The sequence below is a fragment of the Cannabis sativa genome, chromosome 3, assembly GCF_029168945.1.
Source record: "Cannabis sativa cultivar Pink pepper isolate KNU-18-1 chromosome 3, ASM2916894v1, whole genome shotgun sequence".
NCBI classification, from domain to species: Eukaryota; Viridiplantae; Streptophyta; class Magnoliopsida; order Rosales; family Cannabaceae; genus Cannabis; species Cannabis sativa.
Window position 1 is genome coordinate 40,562,571 of NC_083603.1, and position 27,172 is coordinate 40,589,742.

At 28.6% G+C, this 27,172-nt stretch overlaps 4 protein-coding genes across 4 annotated transcripts; all 4 read right to left on the reverse strand.

The window, feature by feature from the left end:
• Positions 1–1,719: 1,719 nt before the first annotated feature.
• LOC133036069 (uncharacterized) lies at positions 1,720–5,504 on the reverse strand. The gene is made up of 5 exons (XM_061112536.1): positions 5,304–5,504; positions 3,896–4,023; positions 2,764–2,967; positions 2,183–2,477; positions 1,720–1,779 (listed from the first exon to the last, which is right to left on the reverse strand). Exons 1-5 carry the CDS (start codon positions 5,502–5,504, stop codon positions 1,720–1,722), a joined length of 888 nt encoding a protein of 295 aa, XP_060968519.1.
• A 1,032-nt stretch (positions 5,505–6,536) lies between these two features.
• LOC115711464 (uncharacterized) lies at positions 6,537–9,555 on the reverse strand. Its single transcript, XM_030639806.2, has 7 exons — positions 9,189–9,555; positions 8,276–8,365; positions 8,019–8,163; positions 7,656–7,766; positions 7,251–7,333; positions 6,867–6,927; positions 6,537–6,757 (listed from the first exon to the last, which is right to left on the reverse strand). Exons 1-7 carry the CDS (start codon positions 9,402–9,404, stop codon positions 6,678–6,680), a joined length of 786 nt encoding a protein of 261 aa, XP_030495666.2. The 5' UTR covers positions 9,405–9,555; the 3' UTR covers positions 6,537–6,677.
• A 6,722-nt stretch (positions 9,556–16,277) lies between these two features.
• Positions 16,278–19,346, reverse strand: LOC115708916 (formin-like protein 4). Its single transcript, XM_030636943.2, has 2 exons — positions 18,188–19,346; positions 16,278–17,816 (listed from the first exon to the last, which is right to left on the reverse strand). The coding sequence occupies exons 1-2, from the start codon at positions 19,171–19,173 to the stop codon at positions 16,475–16,477; spliced, it is 2,328 nt and encodes a 775-aa protein (XP_030492803.2). The 5' UTR covers positions 19,174–19,346; the 3' UTR covers positions 16,278–16,474.
• Positions 19,347–23,092: 3,746 nt separating this feature from the next.
• Positions 23,093–26,083, reverse strand: LOC115709528 (pollen receptor-like kinase 2). The gene is made up of 3 exons (XM_061111880.1): positions 24,984–26,083; positions 24,223–24,885; positions 23,093–23,897 (listed from the first exon to the last, which is right to left on the reverse strand). Exons 1-3 carry the CDS (start codon positions 25,870–25,872, stop codon positions 23,209–23,211), a joined length of 2,241 nt encoding a protein of 746 aa, XP_060967863.1. The 5' UTR covers positions 25,873–26,083; the 3' UTR covers positions 23,093–23,208.
• Between the last annotated feature and the right edge of the window lie 1,089 nt (positions 26,084–27,172).

The window sequence follows — 27,172 nt, forward strand, 5'->3', positions numbered from 1 at the left end:
GTTGTACTTTGAAGAATTGATTGCTTGAACTATTGTGAAGAGAAGTCAAAATTGAAGATCGTGGAAAGAGAAATGCTAAAAGGTATTAGTAGTGGTTAGCACTCTCCTACGTGTCAATATCTTGATGCAATTAAGTATCGAGTTTCATATAATTTAGTGTAATAATTTTTAGACAGTATCGTTAACCAATTGAAAGGTAACACATCTAAAGGATGTTAGACACCACTGATACCCAATAACAATAATTTCAAAAAAAAGTCTTATCAAGGCCCAATAGGGATCATCTCCTGGTGGGTCTTGCCTAGAAAGTTTTTTGGATCCAACGTCTTCTTAGCGTAATTCCATACCACATTTCGAAAATATTCCTCATCTCATCTTGTCAATTTTAGAGATAACATCTATTGAATTGAATTCTCATTACTTAATTTGCTCTTATATTTTGTTCTAGTATTTGTTATCTTTAAGATTTGAGAAAATAAAAAAGTGTTCACCCTCAAATCTCAACTACTACCCAAGAAGGTTAGAAATCATCTACGAATTATAATGACTACATATTTAAAATTGTGTTAGAATTTTAATATGAATATGTAATGTTAATTTTGAGTGTTTATAATTGTAACAGATTGCATATATATAATTTTTGATCGATGTGGGTAAAGATTAATACATGAAATAAATTTTTGGCTCTGAAAAAATATATTTAATTGCATTTTTAATTTATTGATCATTATACATACAATTATTTAAAAATAAATAGAAAGACAAAAGAAAACTAGTACATGTATAATTTGTACTTCAACTGGATATATTGTTCTATATCTCAATAATTGAGTACAATGCAGTGAAAATAATTAATCTATTAATTAACATGCCTAAATATATATATAATTTAATCTAGCTAGTTTTTTTAGAGCAATAATAATTAATATATAGAATTACATTGTTATATTGATCAGTTATTTTTCTTTTTTTTTTTTCTTTTTCTTCTCAATGATTCTTCTCTATCTTAACTAGCTTTCAATTCTTCTGTTTTTCTTGTTTCTTTCTTCCATAGTATTTTTTTTCTCCATGAAACTGCATAATTGAAATCATGACATGTTAGTGTCAATAAATTAATTAAAAAAATATAACTTAAATTTGTATATAGTAGGCATTATGTTTGAAATTTCAAATAATTTACAGTATCAAAAATAATATATAAATAGTTAGTTTCATGCATACAGGTATTTTTTAAAATACCAATGTAGTTTATTATTTTCAACTTTATTTTTAATAATTAAAAAATTATAACTTAAATTTGTATATAGTAGGCATTATGTTTGAAATTTCAAATAATTTACAGTATCAAAAATAATATATAAATAGTTAGTTTCATGCATACAGGTATTTTTTTAAATACCAATGTAGTTTATTATTTTCAACTTTATTTTTAATAATAATACAATATACAAATGTCGTTTTAATGCTCTAAATTATTTGAGATTTTTCGGAAAAACAAGTGAATATTATAATCTACAATAAATATACAATGTCATGTGTAAATAAAATTTGGATAAAAAATATGCAAGTAGTAGATTAAAAAAAAAACAAACAAACAAAAAAATCTATTTAGTAAAAATAAAAGTAATTTCTATACCCTAATATTAAAAAAAAATGAATACATAAGAATAATATTATTAATTAATATACCTAATTAATTTGCGACCACAACCATACTTTTTATGATATATTATTATTTTGCTCTAATTTAAGTCTCCTCATCTCATCTTCCATAGATTTCTGCAACACATAATTAAAACATTATAACACATATTATTAATTTAATTTTTTGAAATTATGATCCTCCTTTAACCTTACAATTAATTTAGGATCCACAACACTATATAGTAATTATTATATAAGTATTTCATGTTTTTGATATTTAGAACGTTTTAATCTTAATGTTTTATATAGTGGTATATACTGTAGTTATTTAAAATATTTTATAATTTTTTTTAGAAAAATTAAAATAATTTAATATACTGAAAATAATGTTCAAACAATTTGTTAGAACTATATTGTAAATTATTCAGATATCAAAAACACAAACAAAATACATCAGTGTATCAATTTTTAGGGACACCGAAACACCTTATTATATATATTATTTGTAATGAAAAATAATAAATTAATAAATTCTTACTAGTCTGTGTGTTAAGAGAAGTGGTGTGCAACGACGTCGACGAGCCTTACACGCAAGAACCGAAGAGAATTTATCGAGAAAACTATCATCGAGTGGCGGTAGTGAACAAGTTGACTTACTCGAGTACGAGTTAATTTTAATATTAAAGTCTGATGAGAATGAGTTGAACATGGTTACTACTTTACTACTACTTGTAGTACTCATTTGTGATGAGCTTACAAAACTCACATCTGACTCTGCTACTGATACAATCTCATCATGTGAATTAATATCACCACTAGATCTCCTCACCAACCTACATACATTGTATATAAAATGTTAATTTTGGAAAATTAGGAGTCATTTTTGTATGGGTCGGGTTCATTAAGTGGGGGTCTTAGGTACAGGCCTGTGCACGCCTATACAGGTTACAAGCCCGTCGCAAGCCAATTGAGAGGGGGCATTCATGGGAGTAGTAACAGGTCCCATATATCTCAATTTAAATTTTTTAAATTTAATACATGTGATTTAATATTAATTATTTATACTAATAACGATGTATAATGTTGGACATTATTGAAATAGAATAAGATAGGGCTTACATGTCATGAGGAAGATGACCGAGACAAGGATGATGAGTTTGACGATGATGGCCTTGATTATGTCTCGGAATAATTGGAAGAGGACAACGCGCGTTTCTTACGCCGCTCAACTTTCCTTGTCTAGAGATTATGTACACATTACAGAAATCAGGTACCCATTTTAGCACTGTGTTTGGAGTACAACAACTACTCTTCTTGAATAGCCTGCACATAAAAATTTATTAAGTCATTGTATAGTTGTGTCCCCTATTTTCATTATAAATTGAATTGTAATTACCACCAAATTACACTCTCTAATTTCAAACAACAAATCTGATAGTAATAATATGGTTCAAAAAAGATAATATATCGATTTGGTATTAGGGATGACAATTTTACCCGAAAACTTGTTTACTTGCATGGATAAGATATTACCAAATTAGTATGTAGTAACAATAGTTTTGAATAAAAATTGTATTGTGATTAATGTATAGGCTAATTTGAATTAATAACATATATCAAATCATGCCCTTAAATTTTTTTAGCTTTTAAATTTTTTCTCTAAATTATTAAGATTATTAGATTCGAGAACTTTTGTCAATTTCATTCATATTAGATTTCTGTTAGTAAATTTAGAAAAAAAAATCCTTGAATCTAACAATTTTAATAGTTCTGAGAGAATGTTTAATGGCATGAAAAGTTTAAGAGATATGATTTGATACATATCAAATTTCGAGAATCAAAAATCTTAAATTAGCCTAATATATATATTACATGACGAGTGTTAATTATAACCTCTTAATTAACTTTTACACCCGAAATCACATGTTAGAATATTTTTTTTCAATTTTTTTTGTTAGCAATATAATATCATCCCTATAAATTTATAAAAAATTTCGAATAGTTTACAATACTAAAAATAGAGTTTCTGATATTCCAGTCGACCACTTGTGCTCAAAAAATTTCAAATCTATAAACTATTCGAAAATTTTAAAAAAAATTATAAGAATCATGTTATAAGTATAACGAACACTCTCGTAAAAATAATTTTAAAAAATATTTCTATTTTCAAATACAAAAATTAACTAAGATATTATAATAAGACATTCATAGTACTCCTCATATTACATTTTACAAGTATAGATTTTATTACCTAGAGAAGCCATTGGATGATGATGAGGTGGCACCAAGAAACAAATTCTCAACTCGATGGTGTATGGTATAATCAATCAATGCTTGTGCCACATCAAAATCCTCTACTACAACTATCTCAAATTTTATCTGCATTAATTATAATACAAATTAATTATCTAAAGCTAGCTATAATTAATTAAATTAATTAATGATGAGATTAATGAATAATTACATACTTGTCTACGGGCACAAAAGTATCTAAATGGACTTAACATTTCCAACTCCCAATCATTTGCTTCTCTTTCAACAAAATTGCTTGAAGTGCTCTCCCCTAATCATCATCATCACCCCAATTAATTTATATATAAAATATTTTTTATTATATGAATATTATTAACTATACATAATTTTGTTTTGAACATATAAATCAATTATATTGCTCATGGATATATAAATAATAATTATTATCTGTATAAATGAAAAAGAATAATATTTCAAATCACATGAATTATAAGATTGGTCGAGAGAGCTGCATAGCTGCTGACTTGACCAATCTCATAGTGTCATGTGATTTGTTAAAATCCCTCCATGATCGGACTAGGCACAAGCCTAAGGTCCACCATGCCCAAAGGTCTAAAACAAGTCACTTTAAAAATATATATTTTTTTTTAATAATTTTTTAAAATACTATATTTTTTGTTTGAAAATAACTAAACAATTTTGTTACTACATTATAGGCCCAATTAATCTCAGGATCGACTCTGGATCCTTGAGAGAGTATAATATCATAATACATAATATATATTATGTATTCTGATAGTACTCTTTCGAGTCACATGACATCACAGAATTAGTTAGAGGTTTTACAAAGTTGCTAACTAATCTTGTGGTATCACATGACTAGAAAAGATTTTTTCGAAAATATTTTTTCGCAATTTATATTATGTATTGTTTATAAAGCAAATTACAAATTTTATGAATTTTTAAATGTAATTAGATATTCTTATGGTAACTAAAAGAGTAACTAGTTATCATAAAAGGGTAATCAGGTAATTTATGCTATTTGTTCAATATTTTTTAACTTTTTTTTTTTAAGTTTTCTCGTACAATATTTTTTGTTTGAACAAAAAAAAAAACTATAAATTTTTGTAAGCTTATACTTTAAAAATCATAAAAAAGAGAATTCTCCATGCTTATACATTTATAAATGAATGAAAGAGAATGAAAGATGTATACTTACTTGATGATAGATCATGAAAATGAGATAGAGGAAAGGTTGGATTGTGAAGACGAACATGGAGAAGAATGAGACTAATATCATCATCATTATTATTATTATTTATAGTATTATTAATATTTCTTCTGATTTTTCTATTTGTTGAGATTAAAAAACGATCAATAGCAAATTTCAAAGCATGTCGACTTGCCTTATTGTCTTTCTCAACACCAACTACTAACACCTTCTTCTTCTCATTATAATTATTACTATCACATCCTTCATCAACATAATCATAATTATTAGTATTATTTCCTAATTGCAACCCTTTCTTCTTAATCACCACATAATCATCATCTTCATTACTATTAACATTAACATTAATAATGTTGTAATCATCATCAGATGACATTATTATTAATATTATATAATATGTGTCTATATACACTCAAATCTGAGAAAGATCTTTCTCTTGACTTAATTAACTTTTAAATACTAATTAATGATTTTGATTATGATTATGAAGAGAGAAGAGTATTAAATTATTAGTTAAGTTGTTTGGAAGATGTGCATGAGTGTGACCATTCAACTCAAACAAAAATACTTGTAATTAGTAATTATTATTATTAGAATATTGGTTATGATAATATTTTACTAATTATGTAGATAAATCTAGCTTGTTATGTACATTATCTAACTATTTTTTAACAAAGTTTTAATTCTTAATTAATTATTACCTTACTTTCAACATATATATTCATAAAATTTCTATTCTTAATTATTATTAATGATCATTTAATTGATATGATTGAATAAAAAGTTCTCATATGCATTAATTAGACTAATTAAAAAATTTTCCATCTGAAAGTTTAAGGAGTACGATTTAGTACTGATAATTAGTTACAATCATCGTGTTAGTGAAATTGAATGGGCATAGACAAAAAATTTTAAATCTAATAATTTCAAAAGTTTCTAGAGGAATTTTTTAACAAATCAATGCAAAAATTATAATTTCTTATCCAAGATTGTCTTCATGCTATATAATATAAGTGAAGTAATATATAAAGAATGAAATTCATTTAAAATTTTATTAAAAAAAATGAACTTTAGACATGGAAATCAAAAGTAAAAACTGAGCAATAAAAATGAAATTCACAATTACATATAGTTTTTAATAGCTAACCCTAAAAACTTTTTATGTAATCAACTTTGTAAATTTTTTTGTTTTGTAACTTTTCGTTTATTTCTTGTTGTTGTAATTTTGCTGTCTATAATGTGGCTAGACGGGCTTTCGCCCAAAACATTTCAGGTCTTGAGCCCTCCTCGATACCCTTTGTAAGGATCGAAAAGTCTAATTTTCCTATTTATAAAACACTTTATTTTCAAAAAAAAATTAATAGCTAACCCTAACAACAAGACAAAATTATTCTTTAATAGAATCATATACAAAACATAACTTTTATCCAATTAAAATTATTATATGAATTATAAAGTACTCTACATATCGCTCACATATGAGTAATATGAAACAAAACACGCACACAAATTTTTCATTTTTTCGTTGATAAAAACTTGAAAATTCACTTCAAATTATGTTCCATTTTTCCTCTAGCGACTGGCAAATCATATTTGTACAGCGTGCAGCGCTCAACGAGTAATTAGAAACTAAAAACAAATAACAAAAACAAAATTAGTTAAAAGAAAAATAATAAAAAGAAATTAATAATTTATGTTTAAAAAAAGATTAAGACGAAATTAGAGTTTAATTAATTACCAGATACAAAATCATCAATATGGTAATCTGGTTCAATTTTCCCATGAGCCATTACACCAACCTGATCAAAATCCATGCATAATTATATGAATCAAATAACAATTTTTAATAATATTTAGGGATATGATTTTGTCCCATGATGTACTTTTACAGAATGTATTCCGTGGTACATTAAATGGGTCTCAGGGTACGTTTTTACTTTTTAACCCTGATTACCTCTAGATTAATCTCAGCCGTCAGATCAAATAACTCCCTCATCTGACGACTGCCGTACATCACGGATTACAATCCGTGAAAGTACAATAACAGGACAAAATCATATCCCATAATATTTATACTAAAATTAAATTAAAATATATATATATAATACATTTTATAACATACCACAAAAACTATGTCTCTATCACTTTCAAAGTTATGGACATAATCATTCATTTTTATCAACTTGTTTGAGCTAGAAGAGAATCCTGTCATTCAAACATAAAATAAATAGGGGTTAATTATTATGATTCTTATAGAATTTTGCTCTTCATTTTTTCTTTCCAAAAATTCTTTATAAATATTTCCTTCACTTACTTTCTGTTAACCTTTTTTTCAAAAAAAAATTACTTTATGTGGCCATAATTTAAAGGTATCATTACAGAACAAGTCTATTTATTAACAACTCTAAACTATTCACAAATTTTTTTCATTCTCAAACATATATGTTTATATTAATTAAAAAAATCTAGTTAATGTAAATACTATATGATAATACCTATTAAAAAAAACAAGAGTTGAAAAGCTCACCAATTCTATGAGAATTAACAGGCAAATACTGAGTTACAGGATTTTTGATTACTCGCAAAAGTTTCGTGTGAGTTTTTTCATCCTTTATACTTAGCTTTTGTAGCAATTGCGCTGCAAAAATAAAAATAAAATAAACTGTGAATATATTTATAAACACAAAAATAAAGAAGTCTATAAATAAGGCAACTAATTATTTGGCTCGTGCTGCTTGTTCTTTTTCAGATAATCGATTCAATTGAGAGTTTGTCCTGACCGATCTTCATACTATTTTGTTAGCAGGTTAACAAAGAAATAAGTAACACTAAATTAAAGAAAAGTGAAGTTATATGATAGTGAATTAGTAGTTAATTAATGATTACTTACAAATGAGACCATAAAAACGTTTGGATGTTCTTGGCAAATGAGTTTGAGGTTTGAGTTGAATTAGAACCCTTTTCTCAGTTCTTATGTATAATCCTTTTACTCTTCCTGCTTTGTTAAGTGTACTATCTAATATGGCCAAAAGAGCCTATACATATACACACACATTTTCCAAATTAATCAATTAACTACAATAATAATCATAATAATTAATCTCAATTAATTAATATATATATATACATATGAAAGAATAAACAAACCTGATGGACAATATCAGGTCGATAATCACTTTCACTTTTTTTATGTTTGTTTAAGAAATCTTTGTGATCTGAGGTTAAAAGCTGGTAGCTCTGTTGTCAAAAATATAGAAAGACAATTTGTTAAATATATATATATATAAAAAAAAAAAAAAGTGTTAATTTCAATCTCTCGTTACGATCTCTTAGTCAACTTCTACGATCAAAAATCACATGTTAGAATATTTTTAATTTTTTTTCATAACTGTATTCAGTTGTATATTATAGTCTATTAAGTGTGTTCAAAAAACTCCTGTAAATGATATAACTATTTAAATAAAATATTCCAGTATTAGATTATAATAAGAAGTTGACTGTAACCGTTCTTATATTAAAAATGTATATATATATATATATATACTAGCAGAACTAATAAAATACACATACATAAGAACAACATTAGAATTAAAAAATAATGAAGAGTGCTACTGTTAACCTCTTATTAATTAAAACCTTTTAATTAATTTTCGTGTTTGAAACTACAAGCTGAAGATTTTTTTCATGGTGTTGTTCACTATGCTTATAAGTTATAATATCATACTGTAAATTTTTAAAAATTTTCGAATAATTTACTGTGTTAAAAATACGTTTGAAATTTTTCGAACACATGTTTATTTTTTGTATTGTAAACCATTTAGAATTTTTCATCAAAAATTTACAAGGATGGTACACTAACTATAACAAATATATACCATTATAAAAAAAAATATTTCTGCATATGATTTCGAGTATGGAGGTTAATTAAGAAATTGTAATAGAAGGTTATAATTGGCACTCCTAAAAAAAATAGTAAAAAAATTATAAACCTAATTTTCCAATCTAACAAAAACAGAGAGTTTACAATATATAATCAAATAATATATATATATATGTATACCTTTCCAACTTTGGCAACTTCCAAAGAAGCTTTTTCAAGAACAAATATAACACCAGGTTGTGATGATTTGAGGGTTGTTGTTGTTTGTAATTGATGATGAGGATTACTAATTGGAATTCCATCATAGTCAACTTCTTCTTCTTCTTCTTCTTCTTTCTCATCATCATGAGATTTCTTCATCTTATAACCCTTCATAGCATAATAAGTTCGTACCATATTCTAATTTTTGATTTGATTCTCTGTTTAAATTTTAATCGATTACAGATACAAAATATTGGAGAAGAGAAAGATCTATAGATGATATTTTAAATGATATAAAAGAAACCCTAGATTACTATACCTATTTTTCCTTTTTTATATATATATAAATATATAATGTACCGAAATACTCGTATTAAAATAATTTTTTTTATAAAGATTAATTCCACCTAATTATAATTATTAATTTTAAAAGGGAAACCGATCGAGTATGTTTAAATATATACCATTTTATCTTATTTTATTGCCTTATTTATAGATTATGCCTTTATTTCAAAAAGTCTCTATTTTTTGTCCCCAAAAAAAATCTCTGTTTTCATTTTTCATAATTATATTAAAAGGCTTCATAAGAAGGGAAAAAAAAACATCTAAGCTACATAATCACTCTTATGTTCTCGTATTTTTTGATACAATTGTGTAATTTTTATTGTGAATTACAACTAACAATGTTGTATTATTTACTCCATCTTATTGATTTTTTTTTTATATTGCCTTACATTACGCAACAATATTTAACTCGAAACTAATTGGCAATCAAACAGAATGATTTTAGATAATGAGTGGAGATTTGATATGATTCAAAGGGTAAAGAAGAGAATGTGACATTTGGACAGTTAGAATGAATATCAAAAGATTAGAGCATTATTACACTTTATGGTACTCAACACTATATTGGTATAGTGCGTTATGAGTGGTGAACGGTTTTCTATATTAATTGTTAAATCAAAATGTGTGAGATCTAATATTAATTTGTATCAATAGTAGGCATGGCAAAAAGATCCATTCATTCGGATCGGATTAGTGATCCGATCCAACGGATCATTACTGATCCGAAACATTCGGATAGTTATTGGATCTTGGATCAGATCCGACCCGCCCCGCTTAATTTTTTTACGGATCGGATCTGACCCGATCCGTTTTAAATATATATTTTTTTAAAAAAAAAATTTACTTTGTAATATATTTTTTTAAGGTGTAAGGCCAGTTTTATACCACCATTAGACATATATGATCTGCCCATAGACCACATTATATATTATTATTTTAATTAATTACTCTCTCAACTTAATTCTCATATATATGAGTACATATATATAGATAAAAATAAAAATATATATACATACTGGCCACTCTATATTTTAATTATTTGATTATAATAATTATTATTATTTGTAAAATTCCCTACCTTCTGCTTTAAGAAAAATCTTAAATATAAGGTTATAATAAGAAAGTAAAGTAACAAATGTTATACACAATAGATCGATTTTATGTATAGGCACTATTTAATTTGTACAATAATTTACACTTTTATATTATAGCACTTTTATATATGTATGCAACAATAATTTACATTTAATATAAACATATTATTAATTAATAAGAATAATATTTAATTTTTGTTTATCAAATAAAAATACTAATTAATTAAATATTATAATAATGAGTAATTAATACTATTATTTGACTCTTAAATATTTGATTATTTAAGGGCATTTGCTAATATTTTTAATTTTTTTAATTTTTTTAATTTTTTAATCATAAAAATAAAAGTAATTTTTTGTTTTTAAAAAATATGTGTTCTATAACCATTTTTTTTAAAAAAATTTTTTTTAAAGATTGATAAGAAAAATATCACTACAAAAAGTCTTATTTTTAATCACAACAAAATTTGTGACTAAAAGTAAAAAAGTTGTAACTAATTATAAATCATCATTCTTATGTTGTGACTAAAATAGGTCCATCACTAAAAGTATTAGTTACAAAAATTACAATTTGTTGTGACCCAGTATAAAAAATCTTACTTTTATTATTAACATATTTATCAGTAAACCTTGAAGACTAGAAGAACAACATATAAAAAGTTTATAGTTAATTTCATGTATTTTTTTAGAGGAGATTTATTTCATGTAATCATCATACTACATTATTATTGATGATTATATTAGTGGAATTTCTAAAATTTGGTAAATTAATTTTTCAATAGTAAAATTACATTTTTATGTGATAAGAATTTGATATATTTTTTTTTATTGATTTTGACAAATAAAATAAAAATATATAAGAAAAAAATAATGCATTATTAGTTCTTAAACAAATAAATTTTGGAAAAAAAATATAAATTTAGAGATAAAATATATTTTTTTATTTTTAAAAAAAAAAGTTGGGTCGGATCAGATCCGATCCGTATAAGGCGGGTCGGATCAGATCCGATCCGAGTATCTGATCCAGCGGGGCGGGGCGGGGCAGATCCGTATATGATCTGGATCAGGTCGGATCAGAGTCGGATCAGATCCGACCCGCCCCATTGACATTACTGATCAATAGTAATATATCATCTCATTCAGTGCTTACTGCTTAGCACCATAAGGTGCCTCTTAGCATTTTTTCATAAGATTATCACATTAGTTCATGATTTTAGTTCTGTTCATTGAAAAAATTACATTTTAGTTGAATCCATTATCTTACTTTTTTGTTGTTTTAATTGGTATAGGTTATTGGTACTAGTGCCAGAGTATCAAGGCCCTTACTAAATTCCAATAATACTCCTAAAGTTTCAAAGCAAATTTCAAGTTCTTACTCATCTAAGGTGTCAAAGCCAATACAACAACACAAAGTTCCAAGTTCAACTACACCTAATAAGGTGTCAATGCCAACACCATATTCAAGAATCTCTAAGATATCAAAGGCTACTGAGTGAGTGGTCTAGTGGCAAAGTACTCACTTCCAAGTGGTTTCCCGCGCTAGAGGTCATCTAGGTAACTCCTTTAGGAATCTTAAATTCGAGGACAATATTTGCCAGTCTAGCCACCCTTGATATCCATCTCAAGGGCATTCATGCACCTAGTGTTTTAGCAAGAGCAACCCGCCTCAAAGAGTCTTGGCGAATATTCGTGAGTGGGGTTGGAGCTCTATTGGTTACACCCAGAGAGAAGAGCCACACCCCAACTCCCCTCTTATCCAAAAAAATATAATAAAATAAAAAAGTTATCTAAGGCCACAATAAGTTCCATCATTGCATAACACAATGGGGAATAAGGATTTACCTATCATGATCTTTGTTTGAATTCATAAACTAGTATAATTACTTAATTTGGATCTTCTCTTTAATATGTTTACTATAATAATCAGAGTGCACTTTTTTGACTTCAAGAAAAGAGAATGGAAGGAATGGCAACCATAAAACTCAAAGTTTATCCCAAATGATATTATGTGTTGAGAATCATGGGGTTCCATCTCAAAACCAATTGACAATGAGTGGAGTAGCCCATGTTCTTATATATGACTCAATTCTCTACCATTTATTCCATGTGGGACATTGTCCACAATATTATGTATTGACAATTTCAATTAGACATTATCACATTCATTTGCCCTTAATATTATTGTGTACGAAAGTAATAAATACGTAACAACTAATTTACTTCACACGAGACAACTGATATTATTAAATTGAGTAAGAAATATACAAAATGCATATACAAATATTTCTCACTAATAATATCTCTCAATGTATTTTCCCGAAGTGTTTCTCTAAACTCACTAAAACACTCACTCAGTGAGTATTTTCTCCCTAAAGTTCGTCTATGCAAATGCTCTTACTCACTGAATTTTTCTCTGCCTAAACTGATGCTCTTCGCTGGACTGATGAATTTTTCTTGACTAATGTGGCAAAGAAAATGTTCCATATTACAAGAATTTTGAGGCATATTATCTCACAATTGTTTGAATTATTTCAAACCAAATTAGGGGCTTGACTTTTGAGTTTTGAGCCAAAACTAACAAATATATCACATAAAGTAAAACAAAATAACTTTAGTTCTAGAATTGAATTGATTGTCTTTGAATAATCATTTTGTATAAGTCATCAGTCAGTCAGTCACTGCTACCAATTAAGAATTTGATAATATATGGTTTCCTTTTCATCTTTACGAAATTTTTATAAATATTTTATTATCTTATCACTAAATTTGATAATATATAAATGCATTTGAAATGATTTTTTTCTATTTTAAAATGAAATAGAAATAATACATTAAATATAACTAAACAAAAGAATAAAATAAAAATTTAATTCATTATTTTATTTGACTACTTTCAACCAAACACAACTTAAGTGGTTCAGTTCTAATTCAAGAGCCTAATCCATAGTAGGAACGACCAACAAAAGCTTCGATCAATCGCCTTACAATGATTTTCAGCACTCTAATACAGAAACAAAAACAATCTCTAAATCGAGTTCTCGCACAAGATTCTCTCCAAGAATGCCTATTCTAATTTTTGGTATCCAAACTATGTAGGACTTGGAGTAATAGAAATAACAGAATGTTGGGTAGGAACCAATCATGAGTTGCCATTTGTCAATCGAGATTAAGTGACTGGACAACTTCATAACATAACCTTCCTATAATTTTGATGAAATAAAATGAAGTCCCTTAATATGCTTTTGTTTGGATTCAAAAAACTGTAACAAAAACTTTATATCTAAGTTTGGAAGAATTAAAATGATCACAAAATGCTTGACAGAGTAAAAAGTTTCAAAGAATTTTCTATAAATAGAAAAATATTTGTGTATAAAATCCATAATTCAAACATACTCTAAAAGTGCGTCTAAAAGATGTTGTGTAATTATTAGAGTAGTAATTACATATGAGAATAAATATATTATTTTAAAATACCATATGTATTTAGGTATAAAATCATAATTGCATATGAGTTATTAATATCATGTTTGACAAATAAGTTAGTAATTAAACAGTTTAAGAATATTATAATTTAAAAATAGTAATATTATGTAATTACACTCAATTTTCATAGAACTATGAGAAGAATTGAAAAGTGTAACTGAGACCACTGAATTACCTCCAATTACGTAACTACTGTGTAATTACTTGGTTGAACAAACATGCCAGCCAAATCCCGTAATTACTCTAAATTACACTCAATTTCAATCACACAGTGACTTTCAAAGCGTGCCTTAAAAGTAAATCCTTAATCTAATCCAATTTTAGCTTATAATTATTGTTATGGATTGTAATTAAGTCTTTTTACTCATGTGTAAACTATATATGATAGTGATTTGCAACATTGATGAGGAAGAAAAAAGTCAACCAAGAATTAATTGATTGCTTTGTTGATATGTGTAAATCATTGACAAGCTAGAGATATGATTTTACACCTGGAATCTGTGTTCAATGGCCAATAAAAAAACAGGGCACATCCTTGGACAGTTGGTCTTCTTGTGTTGATTTTTCCTTTCTAGTGGGGAAACAAAAGTGTTGTGTATAAGTAAGTAGTTGGTGTGACTTGTGTGATCTTTTAATTAATGCTATTCATATTTGCATCTTTCACATAGTGTGATATTCTTGGTGAGAACTCCTTCAATTTTGGTAAAATGCATGTTTTTATTATTGGGAAAAAATAAAAAATAAAAGAGTCAATGGATTAGGAATGATTCCACAACTCAAAGAAAACTTTTAACAAAATTTAAATTTACTTTGTACATAAAAAAGTTGAGCATGATAAAATATAGTATTTGGTTTAGGGGGCCAAAAGAAGTAAAGGTGTATTCTAGCATAGTCATTAGTAGTGTTGTTTAATTTATAGGTGATGTATTTTATAATTAGATAGCGATATTCTATAATAGCTACTAAATTAAATTAGAAAATGTTGTACATTACGAAAATTTATCATGAATAATATAGCATGATTTTATTAATTTATGTTTCATTTTTTTGGATTATTTTTTAATATTGCCACATTACTCAATATGCTAATTCATGACAATTTGTTAAGACATGTAGTATTGCTCAATTAAATTATGTAGTGTTCGATACTTAATTATACCAATAATTTACACTAAACACTACTTTGTTATATTTTCTTATTATTTAATATTTTATTTATAGACTGATATTTTTTTCATAATTTCGAAGCCCTGAGCATGCGGGGGCTTGAGGGGTATGCCTCGCCTCATCTCAGGGTCGATCATGTAATAGTGATATCACACCTTAAATAATGCTAAGAAACTACATGTGCCTTTTGCATTTTTCTTCTTCTTTGTATTGCATTGATTGTGTCATAGGTTGGATTGGAGTTGTTGGCTTTGACTAAGGACGTACTCAACTACTTTTGATAATTTGAAGTTGGGACAATCCTCAACCATTTTATGTTGAACCCAACAAAGTCAATTAAAGCTTTAGTAATATTATATAATTTGATTTTATGAAATGGACTTGGTTTGAATTTGAAGCATCAAATGAGATTAAGCTCAATGGAAGATACAATTAGTTAGTTGTTACAATGTCTAATTGGCCTAAAATTGGTAACCATCCAATTGGCTGTGAAATTGTCAATGCCATCATTTTCTTTCTTATGATTTTTGTATTGTTAATTTGTTATTAAGGCTTTAACAAAATTTTATTGTACATCAATGCCAGTGGTTAATAACAACTACATTACATTAATTTTTTTTTAAAAAAAATAGTCTCACTAAAATCTCAAGAGTAAATTCAAAAAAAAAAAAAAAAAAAAATCTCAACAAGGAAAAAGAATATTAGGAGAATTTCATTAATCAATAATAGTGTGACCGAGATATAATCTGAGTAGCGAGACCGCTAAACATAATGATCAGACATAGACAAAGTTAATTTTGCCATTAATTAATAACTACATTTAATTAATTAATTGTAAAAACAACTTGTGAGTACTATATAAGGATTATGAAAGACTTGTTGTGACAACAAAAATAAAATGAACTCATTTCTTCTTAAAACGATGATCAATATAAAACATAACAAATTAATGGATAATTTGGTATCAAAACAAAGAAAAAGATTGAAACAATGTATAGTAATAATAATAATGAAAAAAAGAAGAAAAAAATCACCCTCATTATCAACTCTTTTCCTCTTTTTTTTTTTCACTCTTTTTTGCCTTATCCTAGTCTAATCATCCTACATATTTCTTTTGATTTTCTATGTACAAGAAATGAAGAAAAAAAAAATGAAAACTTATATACTCGAAAAAAATTAATCATCATCTGAATCACTAGACTTGTCAGACATGAAATTGTCTGGCAAGTTAGGGAACTTTACCGTCGGCCTATTGACATGAGCCGACGGAGATGTAGTAGTACTAATCATGCTCGAAAGTTGTGTCGATCGTGGACTTTCAGCCGCCACTCTCTTCTTCTTCTTTTGCAAATCCCTGGCAATTTCAACACAAACAAGATCAACCATGACCAAGAAATCCTTTACAATAACAAAGAGCTGAAATGGGTGAGCTCCTTTCTCCTTCGAAGTTCCCGCTTGATAATACTCCGTCGTCTTCCTCACGAGCTCCATTACCCTCAATTGTTCTCTCTCAACAACCTTAACTTCCTCTTCTGCAGCGTCGAGAAATGTCTCCATCTCTCTCGCGAATCCACCTTTAATGGATTGTGACACGATAAGTTTTCGAACATCCTCTGCTCTTTTCAAGACAGCAGAGGATGTCGTTGAAAAAGTGTCGTAATCTATGGCTGCGGCTTTTTTTACATTAGAGAATTCGGAACTTAGACCTCCCACTACCGGTAACCCCAACATTACATATTCCTTCTCTTTTTCGTGACTTGCTAAACTCGTCGTCTTACTTGAGCTACTGCTGCTGCTGCTATTACTACTCTGTCGCGAGTATGAGCGACTCGTGCTGCGATTTCTATTCAAAACACACCGTTTTCCCTCAGACCGAACGACTTCTTCCACCACGAAATGAAGAAGAGTCGTCTTTCCATCGGTGCTTCTAACATCAGAAAGTTTCCTTAATGAATTGAGGTTAAAAGCTTGTGCATTCCCTCTAGAAGTGCCAGCATTCATACGATTCCCGGCCTTGAGAATCGCCTCCAATAGTTTCATGAACAGCCCGCGAGTCCTCAGCTCCTTGCAGGCCGAATCAAGCGTTCGAATAGACTCCTTTAGCTGCAAAATCTCGAAACTGTAGTTCGACCTGAACGACATGGCGTCAATGCGAGTAAAAGCCGACGGAACAACTTTCAAAATGTGGAACAGAAAGCTCTCGGCGTCTGCTAGCCTAGTGGGGTCTCCATGGAATTCGAGGATCTTCGATTGTTCTTCTTCGGTGGGAGCGATTCTCGAGAGCTTTTCGAGTGTCTCGGCATTCAAACCATGACCATCCATGAGAGAATCAATGATTTCTCTTCTGGAAATGTAGAGTGACTTGAGAATTATGGCTATGTTCTGTGATTTTCTGTTGTCTAGTATGAAAACTTGAGGTGGGGGAGCATTTATAGCTTTTGGTGCTTCGTTTCCTTTTGGGGATTTTCTATTTGTTGCAACACATCCAAAAAGAGCTTCCATTAAATCTCCATCAAACCTGTAAATAAACCAAACAAAAAGCCATTTTAGTACAAAAAAAATAGGTAATAGTGAAGCCAAAATACATCAAACCGAAGCCATTTTAGTACATAAAAAGTTAGTCCATTTTTAAGGTAGTCTTAAAAAGGGAAAATTTGCAAAAATAATAATGTAAAATACTAAAATTTGTAAAATAATCTTACTTATGCAACTACAATGATCATACAATACAACGTAAATTTATAGTCGTTTTGCGATCATAATAGTTGTTTATAGTTACAAAACCCTTTATACTAAAATGTTTAGTGTTTATGTTAAACTAACTATTGAATCAAATTAGAGTACATTTTATAATAAATCAAGAAATATAAATTTATTGATTAAACTTACCTAAATGAGCCATTGTCATTGACTTTATCCCAAACCATGGAATGTTCAGCATTCGTATTCACCTTATCCCAATGCAACGGCTTCAATTTCACCGGTGCTGTTGTAGACATTGTTGCCTCCTCCTTACCTCCTTTTGATCCCAATGGCGGTTTCGGAACCGAATGCAAATTATGCCTCTTAGGCGGCGGAGGAGGCGGAGGAGCAGGAGCAGAAGTATTTTTCGGGGGTGGTGGCGGTGGAGGTGGAGGCGTAGGAGGAGCCGAAGGCGGTGGAGCCGACGAAGACGACGACGACGATCGAGTTTCGGGTTCTTCTTCTTCTACCGGAACAACAACTTTAACTACATGAGAACTTGATGATCTTCCCCTGAGTAAAGGAATCTCTTGAACAGCTTCATTCCTTCTCCGGCGACGATTATCATCATTACCATTTTCTTTTGAATTATTATTATTATTATTATTATTATTTTTCATCTCAAGTTTTCTCCAATACAAAACATCAAGACCATTTTCATCAACAATGAAACCCTTAAAACCACCATCATACCTCACAAACTCACTCCGACCAATCGTCTGCACAACCGGCCCTCCGCCGCCGCCGCCGCCAGCGGCGGCGCCGGCGACCGCGACGGCACCATTCTCTCTCTTTCTTTTAGCGACCATATATCGTTGAACGAAAAAGAGAGCTGCGGCAGTAACCACCACAGTACTAACCGCCGTAGCGGCTACCACCTTAGCTATCTTCCCTTTTGATGACGTGGAAGGACCCGTCGTCGCCGCTGGTTCGACCGGCGTCGGAAGTTGAGTGGGTGAATTTGAAGATGGGGGTTTTGATGGAAGGGGAGAAGAGGTTGGTGGAGATGGGTTTGGGTATGGGTAGGTGGTTTCTATGTTTTGAGGAGAGAAAGAGAGAACTGGGAGAGTGAGATTGATGGTGATCATGATGAAGGTGAAGGTGAGAATCCATGGCGGAAATTGTTGTGCCATGGATGAATTTTGAGTAGAGAATTTAGAGAAGAAGAAAGTAATTAGTGAAATGTAAGGAAAATCTGTTTTGGGAATATTTGTTGTTAGGCATATTATTATGGGGAGGTTTTTTTGGTTACATAATTAACAAAGTTCAAATTGTTGAAATGGTACAATATTAGAATTTTTTATATATATATATAATATAGTATTTGTGATTGTGGACCTTGTAAATGATAATTATAATAATATTTTTATGATACATATTAATTAATATGTAGTGTCATTAAAAAAAAATTATGTACTTAGGTTGTATTGACACAAAAATATATTGGAGGGATGTAATTCATTTTAAAATATAAGTTGATAAAATTATGGTTTTATTTTTTTAATTTGGGAAATTTTTAAAAAAATGTTTAAAAAATATATAAAAAATCACCCTAGAGTACTTAGTTATGTTTATTTAGTTTTTTATATTTTTTTAAACTTTTACACAAAATAGTATAATGGTCATTATATTGTGGAAGAACTATAATGTTGTTTTGAATAAAAATTTATTGTATAATTAATTAAGCAAATTATCTAACAAAATAAATACCCTACTAAACCGATGAATTGAAAAAAAAAAAATATATATATATAAATGTACGAAATAATTGATCGTCTTATTAGTAGATCGTTTAATAAATTTGTAAAACTAAATAATATTTTACTACAATATTTTTAAAACTAAATTTAACAACAAAATTTAATAGTATCTCAAAAAAAAAAAAAACAACAAAATTTAATAGTGATGCCCTATTAATTTTAATCTAATAAATAATATAAAAAAATTATTAAGTAAATGTGCATTTAAGTATAATATTAAATACTTTAAAGTGTTAAATAAGAATGCGGTTATAATTGGAATTGTTAATTAATACGTACTAGTGTCATATTAAAAAAAAAATATTGGTATTAAGTATTTATAGTGTTTAGTACTATTTAGAAGTGACATCTCACAATTGGTAAACGACACTCTACATAATTTAATAAAATTTGATATTTAATTGTACCAACAACAATAACACATGTTAAAAAATATTACTCATATCTTAACATTTCTAAAAAAAAAATGTGTACTTACCCTATATTGAAATTTGAAAGAAACAAAAACAAAGTCAAAATGGGACCTCATCAACAAAAAAAAAAAATGATTTTAATTAATCATTTGGAGATGTTGAAAGTTTCCTCCTTTAATGCAAAATCATAAGACTTTTTAAAAACATTAGTGTTGAAATGGACAACACAACAAATTAATGGGTCAACGACCTTCTTCTCTCTTTGGAAATTTTTTAATTAAAAAAACAAAATGGATAGAAGAAATAATCATAAATTAACCAATTTGGCAACAAAAATGGAATTAATTAATCCAACACGTAGTTTGTGGATTTCAAAGAAGAGTGGCTCACCAAATTAATTTTGGGGACAAGTTTAGGCATAAATAATGATGATGATGATGATGATGATGAGTTAAGCTATTTGCAATTTGTGTGTGTGTGTGTGTTTATGCAGTGGTTGAAGAAATCTCAAAATTTGGTTTAAATCTAATTAAGTTTGTCACCTAAGGATTTGGTAATTAACCACACTCTCTCATTAGGGTCCTACTATTTGTTTGGTTTGATCCAACTTTCTATTTTATTTTATTTTTCTTGATTCATTTTTGTTAGTTTGGAAAAAATGTTAAAACCCTTTTCTTTTGAACCAATTGAATTACAACCTTTTAATTTATATTATATTATTTTGGGTTAATAGAATTTTAGACCTTGTATTGTATAAAAATTATTAATCGAATTTTTTGTTTTGTTTTGTTAAATAATAAAATAAATTATATATATTTTAAAATAGTACTATAATCTTACATTTCAACAACTTTTTAGAATAATTTACGGTGTAAATACTTAAATTTAATCCCGAATACTTTAATTTTTAGCGGTAATAATAACTAAGTTATATTTTTGGAAGTGTCAAGTCAATATCCATCTGTTATTTTTTTATTGATATATTTAAATGAATTTATAAATAAAAAATAAAAAATTAATGACATGCACTAATCACTTGATACTTAAACTTTTAGAAATATATTTTAAGTATTATTACTATTAAAAATTAAAATTATGCATTTATTTAGTATTTTATACCGCTTTGAATATTGTAGGATCTAATTTATAATTTAACAAAATAAAAATTCAGTGAATAACCTTTGCAAAATATAAAATCTAAAATAGTAGTTAATCTTGACTAATTAGGATTTTTCCTCCCGAACTTTGACATGTATCAAATCATGCCCCTGAATTTTTAAGGTCGTTAAAAATAACCCCTGAACTATTGAGATTGTTGAATTTAAGAACTTTTGTCCAATTTTAGTAAAAAAATTCTAACATAGATGAAAGTTCAAGGAGCATGATTTAGTACATATCAAAGTTCGAAAGATATGATTTGGTAGATATGAAAATCTAAGGATCATGGTTTAGTACATAAACAATCACTGAAACAGTAAAATTGAATGAAATTAGACAAAAGTCCTTAAATCTAACAATCTCAATAGTTCATGGGGAATTTTTAACAGCTAAAAAAGTTTCGGAAGCATAATTTGGTACATGTCAAAGTTCGGGAGAAAAAAAATACTAATTAACCTTTAATCTTTGATTTCTTTAGCTTTTGAGAAAATTGAATCTCTCTTAGTAACCTTTGGGACTAAGTAAATGCCCTTTTAATAGATGGAGAGTAAAAGAAAAACATACATTTCTCAAAGCAATAAATATTTGTTTTTGTAAATAAAGGAGACAGCTTCAACATTGTATTGTGTATGAAAAGGGAAAGAGTGTTGGAAAAGTAATTGTTAGTATTATCTTATTTTATTAAAATGCTAACTCTAATGCTTAATTTGTCAATGCATTAATTTGTTAATGAATGATTCTCTTAATTGTGCTATTAAACTAATATTGAAGCAATAAGAAAAGAAAAACTTGCGGATCTTCTAACACATAATCACACCTTATTGGGCTTTTACACTCAATAAGCCCAAGATAAAGTTGTAATTCAAATATTAATTAGGGTTATTTACAAAATATCTTAGAGCATGGATATGTAAATAAGTGGTGAAAAGTTAAATATAGTTCATTTGATAAAAAGTGTACTCTGGTGTGCCAAAAGGTGATGTAAATTTGGCACATAATAAATTTTGTGCTAAATTTGGCACAATATTTGTTATGATGTAAAATTTACACCACAATTAATGCACTACTTTTTCATTTACATTTATGTTATTTCTATTATTTTATTAGTATATTTAACTATCACATTAAATTATGAAACATTTATATTTTTTTTTATTGTCTTACATATTAAAATAATAATAAAATTGATTATAAAGTTATTAGGTTTTATTTTTTTAATAAAACATTAATTAGATATTAAATTTTGCATCAAAATTTTGTAATTATGCATTGGAACACAAAACTAAAATTTGGTGTACATTTACCACAAAACTATTTTTTATGCTAAATATAGCACAATTTTTATATCTCTCATTATAAATGGTCTTATCTACTGTCTATCTTTAATAGTGTGATATTTTTTGTCACTATTTTTAGTGGCTCATTCATGTGATAAATGTTGATACCCACCATGCTTACTATTAAGAATACAAAATGTATGTTGTTTGACCCTTTGGTTATTAAAGTTTTTACCTCTTCATCAATGAAATTATTCTTCTTATTTTCAAAAAAAAAATGATCAAAAGGTAATGTGTTTAGAAAAATCGGATACTTGTTGAGCTTTTCTTGCTATTGTACTTCTAGAAAGTCATCTTCATCTTGTCCTCTAAAAACAAAAACAAAATTGTTTTTTTGGTTCTTGTAGGAAATTTAGACAACAACTTATATGAAACAAAAACAAATGAAGACTTAAGCATTTCTATTATCTAAAAGAAACGTTTGTTGGCACATATATATAGTGTTACTTATAAATACATGTCATGTGTGTACAATGTGAGTAATGTATATGAGGAAAAATTCAACCTTTGAAGTTGATATTGATAAATTCATCAGACATTGCTCTTGAAGATCTCATATCAACATCACTAGCACAAGATGAGTAAAAATCTTCATCATTTAAATCATGCATAGCTGTACTATTTCTAGCACTAGTAGTAGTAATCTCATGGTGATTTTGATGATCACTACTTGTACTAACAACTTCTTTCAATTCTTCAATTTTCTCGCTTGCTTCTTTGATATCCAATCTCTTCTCCAAATCGCCGGCGCAACACTTCATTCCTATCTTCAATAGCTTCACCATCTCTTCTTCCTCCCAACCTTCATGCTTTTCGATCACTAACTCGTCCGGTGGGATATTTGAGCTCTTCACCAATTCCTCTACTTCTTCTCTTCCGGTCACTATTTGGAGTATCAATATGCCGAGGCTCCACACGTCTGTTTTCTTGGTGATTCGCCCGTGTTGGAGGTACTCTGGCGATTTGTAAGCCGACATTAATTGATGGGCGTCTTCTTGATTCATCAATGGGATTAGGCCATAGTCACAAAGTATTGGCTCAAAATCTTCTTTGAGAAGAATGTTTGAGGTGTTGAGGTGTCCGTGACTCGAGATTAGGCTTGGAAGCTCGTTGTGGAGATGTAAAATGCCTCTAGCTATCCCTTTTACAATCTTTAACCGCGTTTTCCAATCAAGTGGACGATGATCAACTGTTGTTACAATCATATCAGTATATAGAATGGAATGGAATAAAATAACTAAAATTTATGGTAAGACGACATGTTTACTTCTTATGTGCATTGTTTCAATATTTACCATGTAATGAAATTTCTCTTCTCTTAATGTCATTTTGTCAAAAGATTTTAACTTTACCAACAAACTCAATACTAGTAGTTGGTAAAAAAAAAATGATCAATTGTGTGTACATTGAATGAATTTCTCTTCTTCTAATGTCATTTTGTCAAAAGATTCAAACTTTCCCAACAAACTCAATATTAATTGGTAAAAAAATTAATGATCAATTGTTGTGTGTACCTTGAAGGTGAAAAGCCAAGGTTGTAGTATTGTCAATGTAGTCAAAAAGCAAGAGCTTTTCATCCTTGTTATAGTAATAAGCCACAAGAGGAAGCAAATTAGGGTGTCTCAACCTTCCTAATCTCCTCATATGTTGTTGAAACTCCTCTCTTCCTACATTGTTCATTTGCTTAAACCTCTTCACAACCATAACAGGACCACTCAACAGAGCAGCCTTATAGGCAGAACCGAATTGCCCGCCACCCAACATCTCCGCCGAAGCTCTAAGCAAGTCTTGCATGTCAAACTTCTCCCTATCATCTCTCACAAATGTCACCTTAAACTTGTCTGCTACTTTCTTCTTGCTACTCGCGCTACTTCCAAGCGGCGATGAACTCTGATGCAGTTCATCGCCGCCTGCTTGATCTTCCACACAAGCATTTAAACTATTACTAGGCCCTGCTTTCGCCTGCACTGATATTGGTGCAGGCGAAGGCGGGGCCTCTATAGAGGTAGCTGGCTCACGACGGCTGATGCTGTTGCTGCGCCGGCTTAGGATGATAATGACAAGAACTATTGCAGCTAGTGCAATTACAACCACTACAATTACCACCACTATGCTTAGTAATGATGGTTTTCCAAAACCACATGGTTTCAAAGGTTGCCCACATAAATCATCATTCCCTATTCATCATCATCAAAATCATATACATCAAAAAATAGGATTATACATAAAATAATAGACAAAAAAGAAATGCTCTTTTTGTGTATAAAGCTCTTACCTTGAAATGAGGATGGATCCAAATTACTAAGTGTTGGTGGGATTTCACCACTCAATTCATTATTAGAGACATTAAAAGAAGCCCATTTGATGTTTGGGAAAAGTGGTATTTGGCCTTGAAAATGATTACCCTCAAGCCTAAGCAAAACAAGCTTAGGCAAAAGTGTCAATCCAGAAGGAATAACACCCACAAAATGATTGTTAGAAAGATCTGCTTTTTTCAAAGAAAGCATTTTTGAGAACATAACAGAGTCAATCTCACCAAAGAAATGATTATTAGATAAGTAAACTGATTTAAGAGCACTAAGTTCACCAAGATTAGGCATTGGTCCATCAAAACCATTGTTCATAAAACTAATGGTTCTCAAATCAACCAATTGTTTAAGAGCATTAACATCAATAACACCCTTTAGTCCCATATTCTCAAGCTTCAAACCCCATACATTACCATGTTGGCTACAAAGAATGCCTTCCCAATTAGCATCGCGCCCCGAGCAGGGCGCGGTTGAGGCACTCCAAGTGGCCAAAAATTTGGAATTGTTCTCTAAATGTAAAGATTCCTTGAATGTTAAAAGAGGGTCGATTTCCGAATAGGCGAAAACAACAAGGAAAAAGAAATGTAAGAAAAACATTAGCCTAATCATATGATAATGTTGATGAGGTTGTGCCATTGCCATTGCCATTGCCATTGGCAATGGTTGTAGTGGTAGTGGCCGTACACTGTTGCTTATGGTGCTGAAACTGAGGAGAGAAATGAGTGAAAAAAAAAAAACAAAAGCTTTGAAGAAAAGAGAAGAAGAAGGGTTGTGATGATGGTGATGAACAAAAGTTTTGATGGCATTGGAAAAAACAAAGAAAAAAAAAAAAAACAAGCCTAACTGCCAAAACATTCTATGTTGTAACTGTTATAGCTAATAATAGTAACATTGAAAGCTGTTTTACAAAAAAGTAACACCAAAAGAAAAAAAAATGAACCCTTTTCTTACGTTTTGACATGGTCCATTTATTTCTTTTGCATCAGATATTTAAGCCAAGCCTTTCATTTTTTTCACTTCCCCACTTGTCCATTTTTATATATATATTATGTAAATATATCTTTATATATATTAAAAGCTACTTATCTAACTAAGATTTTCGGTTTAACAGAATATACTTAAAAAATAAAAGAATATTCTGTTAAATTTAACGATTACGTTTGATCTCCTGTTAATAAATAAACCCAATAATTAAACCCAAAAAATTAAACAATCTTTTAAATATTAATAATCTCTTTTTAAATTAAAAAAATCATCTTACCACATCTCTCTCTAACAAACCTATCTTGGGAGAATATTAATAATTTTTTTTATTTATCTTTTAAAAAAGAAAAATATAGATAAAAAATCTAGAAAAGATAATATAAATATGAGACTGTATATGAGTATTTACCTTATATGTTTGTGCTTATTTTTAGTTTTATTTTTAATTTTACCACCAAGAAGAGAAGGTTGAAAAATATTAGAATATGAAAATATTATTGGTGCTTATTAGTAATTTGCAAAGAATGTGAAAGTCTATAAATATATAGTTGTGTAGCTATTATTAGATATGAAATGAGATAATAGAACTTTTTTCAATTAGAAGATTAATGTACATTTTACTATTAATAACATACATTATTATAACAGAACTATGTTTTACTTACTAAATATACTGACACATATTTTATTTTTATAAAACAAATTGTTCAAATAATTATACTATTTTAATTATTAATTAAAATAAAAAACTAAAATATTAAATAAAACTAACACTACGTGGCTTGGCACGTAACAATCACCTAGTATATATATATATACCTTACAATTATGTTCTTTTCCTTTTTGATTTCTTGTTAGTTGTTGTCATTTCTCTCTGTTTTTACTCCATAAAAAAAATGAATATATAAATAAAATAAAATAAATCAGTTTCTCTTGTTTATAGTGTTTTGGATTATGGGCTATAGCTGCCATGAGGGATGAGGCTTTGTTTATATATTTTTTGAGAAATCTCAAAAGAAACCAGTGGTGTCTAGTATTTTTTTTTGGTGTCATACTGTAATTGATGAAATTAAGTATCGAGTCTCGATTTATGAAAATAATTTTTTTTAAAATATCATTAAATAATCGTAAAGCGCCACCTATAAAAGGTACTAGACACTATTGGTCTCCG

Bases quoted from the DNA above. Each gene is read 5' to 3' on its own strand.
- LOC115711464 (XM_030639806.2), bottom strand. From the start codon at position 9,404: ATGGTACGAACTTATTATGCTATGAAGGGTTATAAGATGAAGAAATCT. The intron at 8,366-9,188 runs GTATACATATAT...TTTTGACAACAG, and splicing joins AAGTTGCCAAAGTTGGAAAG to AGCTACCAGCTTTTAACCTC. The intron at 6,758-6,866 runs GTAATTAATTAA...ATTTGTTTTTAG, and splicing joins TATTGATGATTTTGTATCTG to TTTCTAATTACTCGTTGAGC.
- LOC133036069 (XM_061112536.1), bottom strand. From the start codon at position 5,504: ATGTCATCTGATGATGATTACAACATTATTAATGTTAATGTTAATAGT. The intron at 4,024-5,303 runs GCAAGTCGACAT...TAATTAATGCAG, and splicing joins GTGTTGAGAAAGACAATAAG to ATAAAATTTGAGATAGTTGT. The intron at 1,780-2,182 runs GTAAGAATTTAT...TATGTGTTGCAG, and splicing joins TTCTCTTAACACACAGACTA to AAATCTATGGAAGATGAGAT.
- LOC115708916 (XM_030636943.2), bottom strand. From the start codon at position 19,173: ATGGCACAACAATTTCCGCCATGGATTCTCACCTTCACCTTCATCATG. The intron at 17,817-18,187 runs GTAAGTTTAATC...GTTTATTTACAG, and splicing joins AATGACAATGGCTCATTTAG to GTTTGATGGAGATTTAATGG.
- LOC115709528 (XM_061111880.1), bottom strand. From the start codon at position 25,872: ATGTTTTGGCAGTTAGGCTTGTTTTTTTTTTTTTTCTTTGTTTTTTCC. The intron at 24,886-24,983 runs GTAAGAGCTTTA...GATGATGAATAG, and splicing joins GGATCCATCCTCATTTCAAG to GGAATGATGATTTATGTGGG. The intron at 23,898-24,222 runs GTACACACAACA...TTGTAACAACAG, and splicing joins CTTGGCTTTTCACCTTCAAG to TTGATCATCGTCCACTTGAT.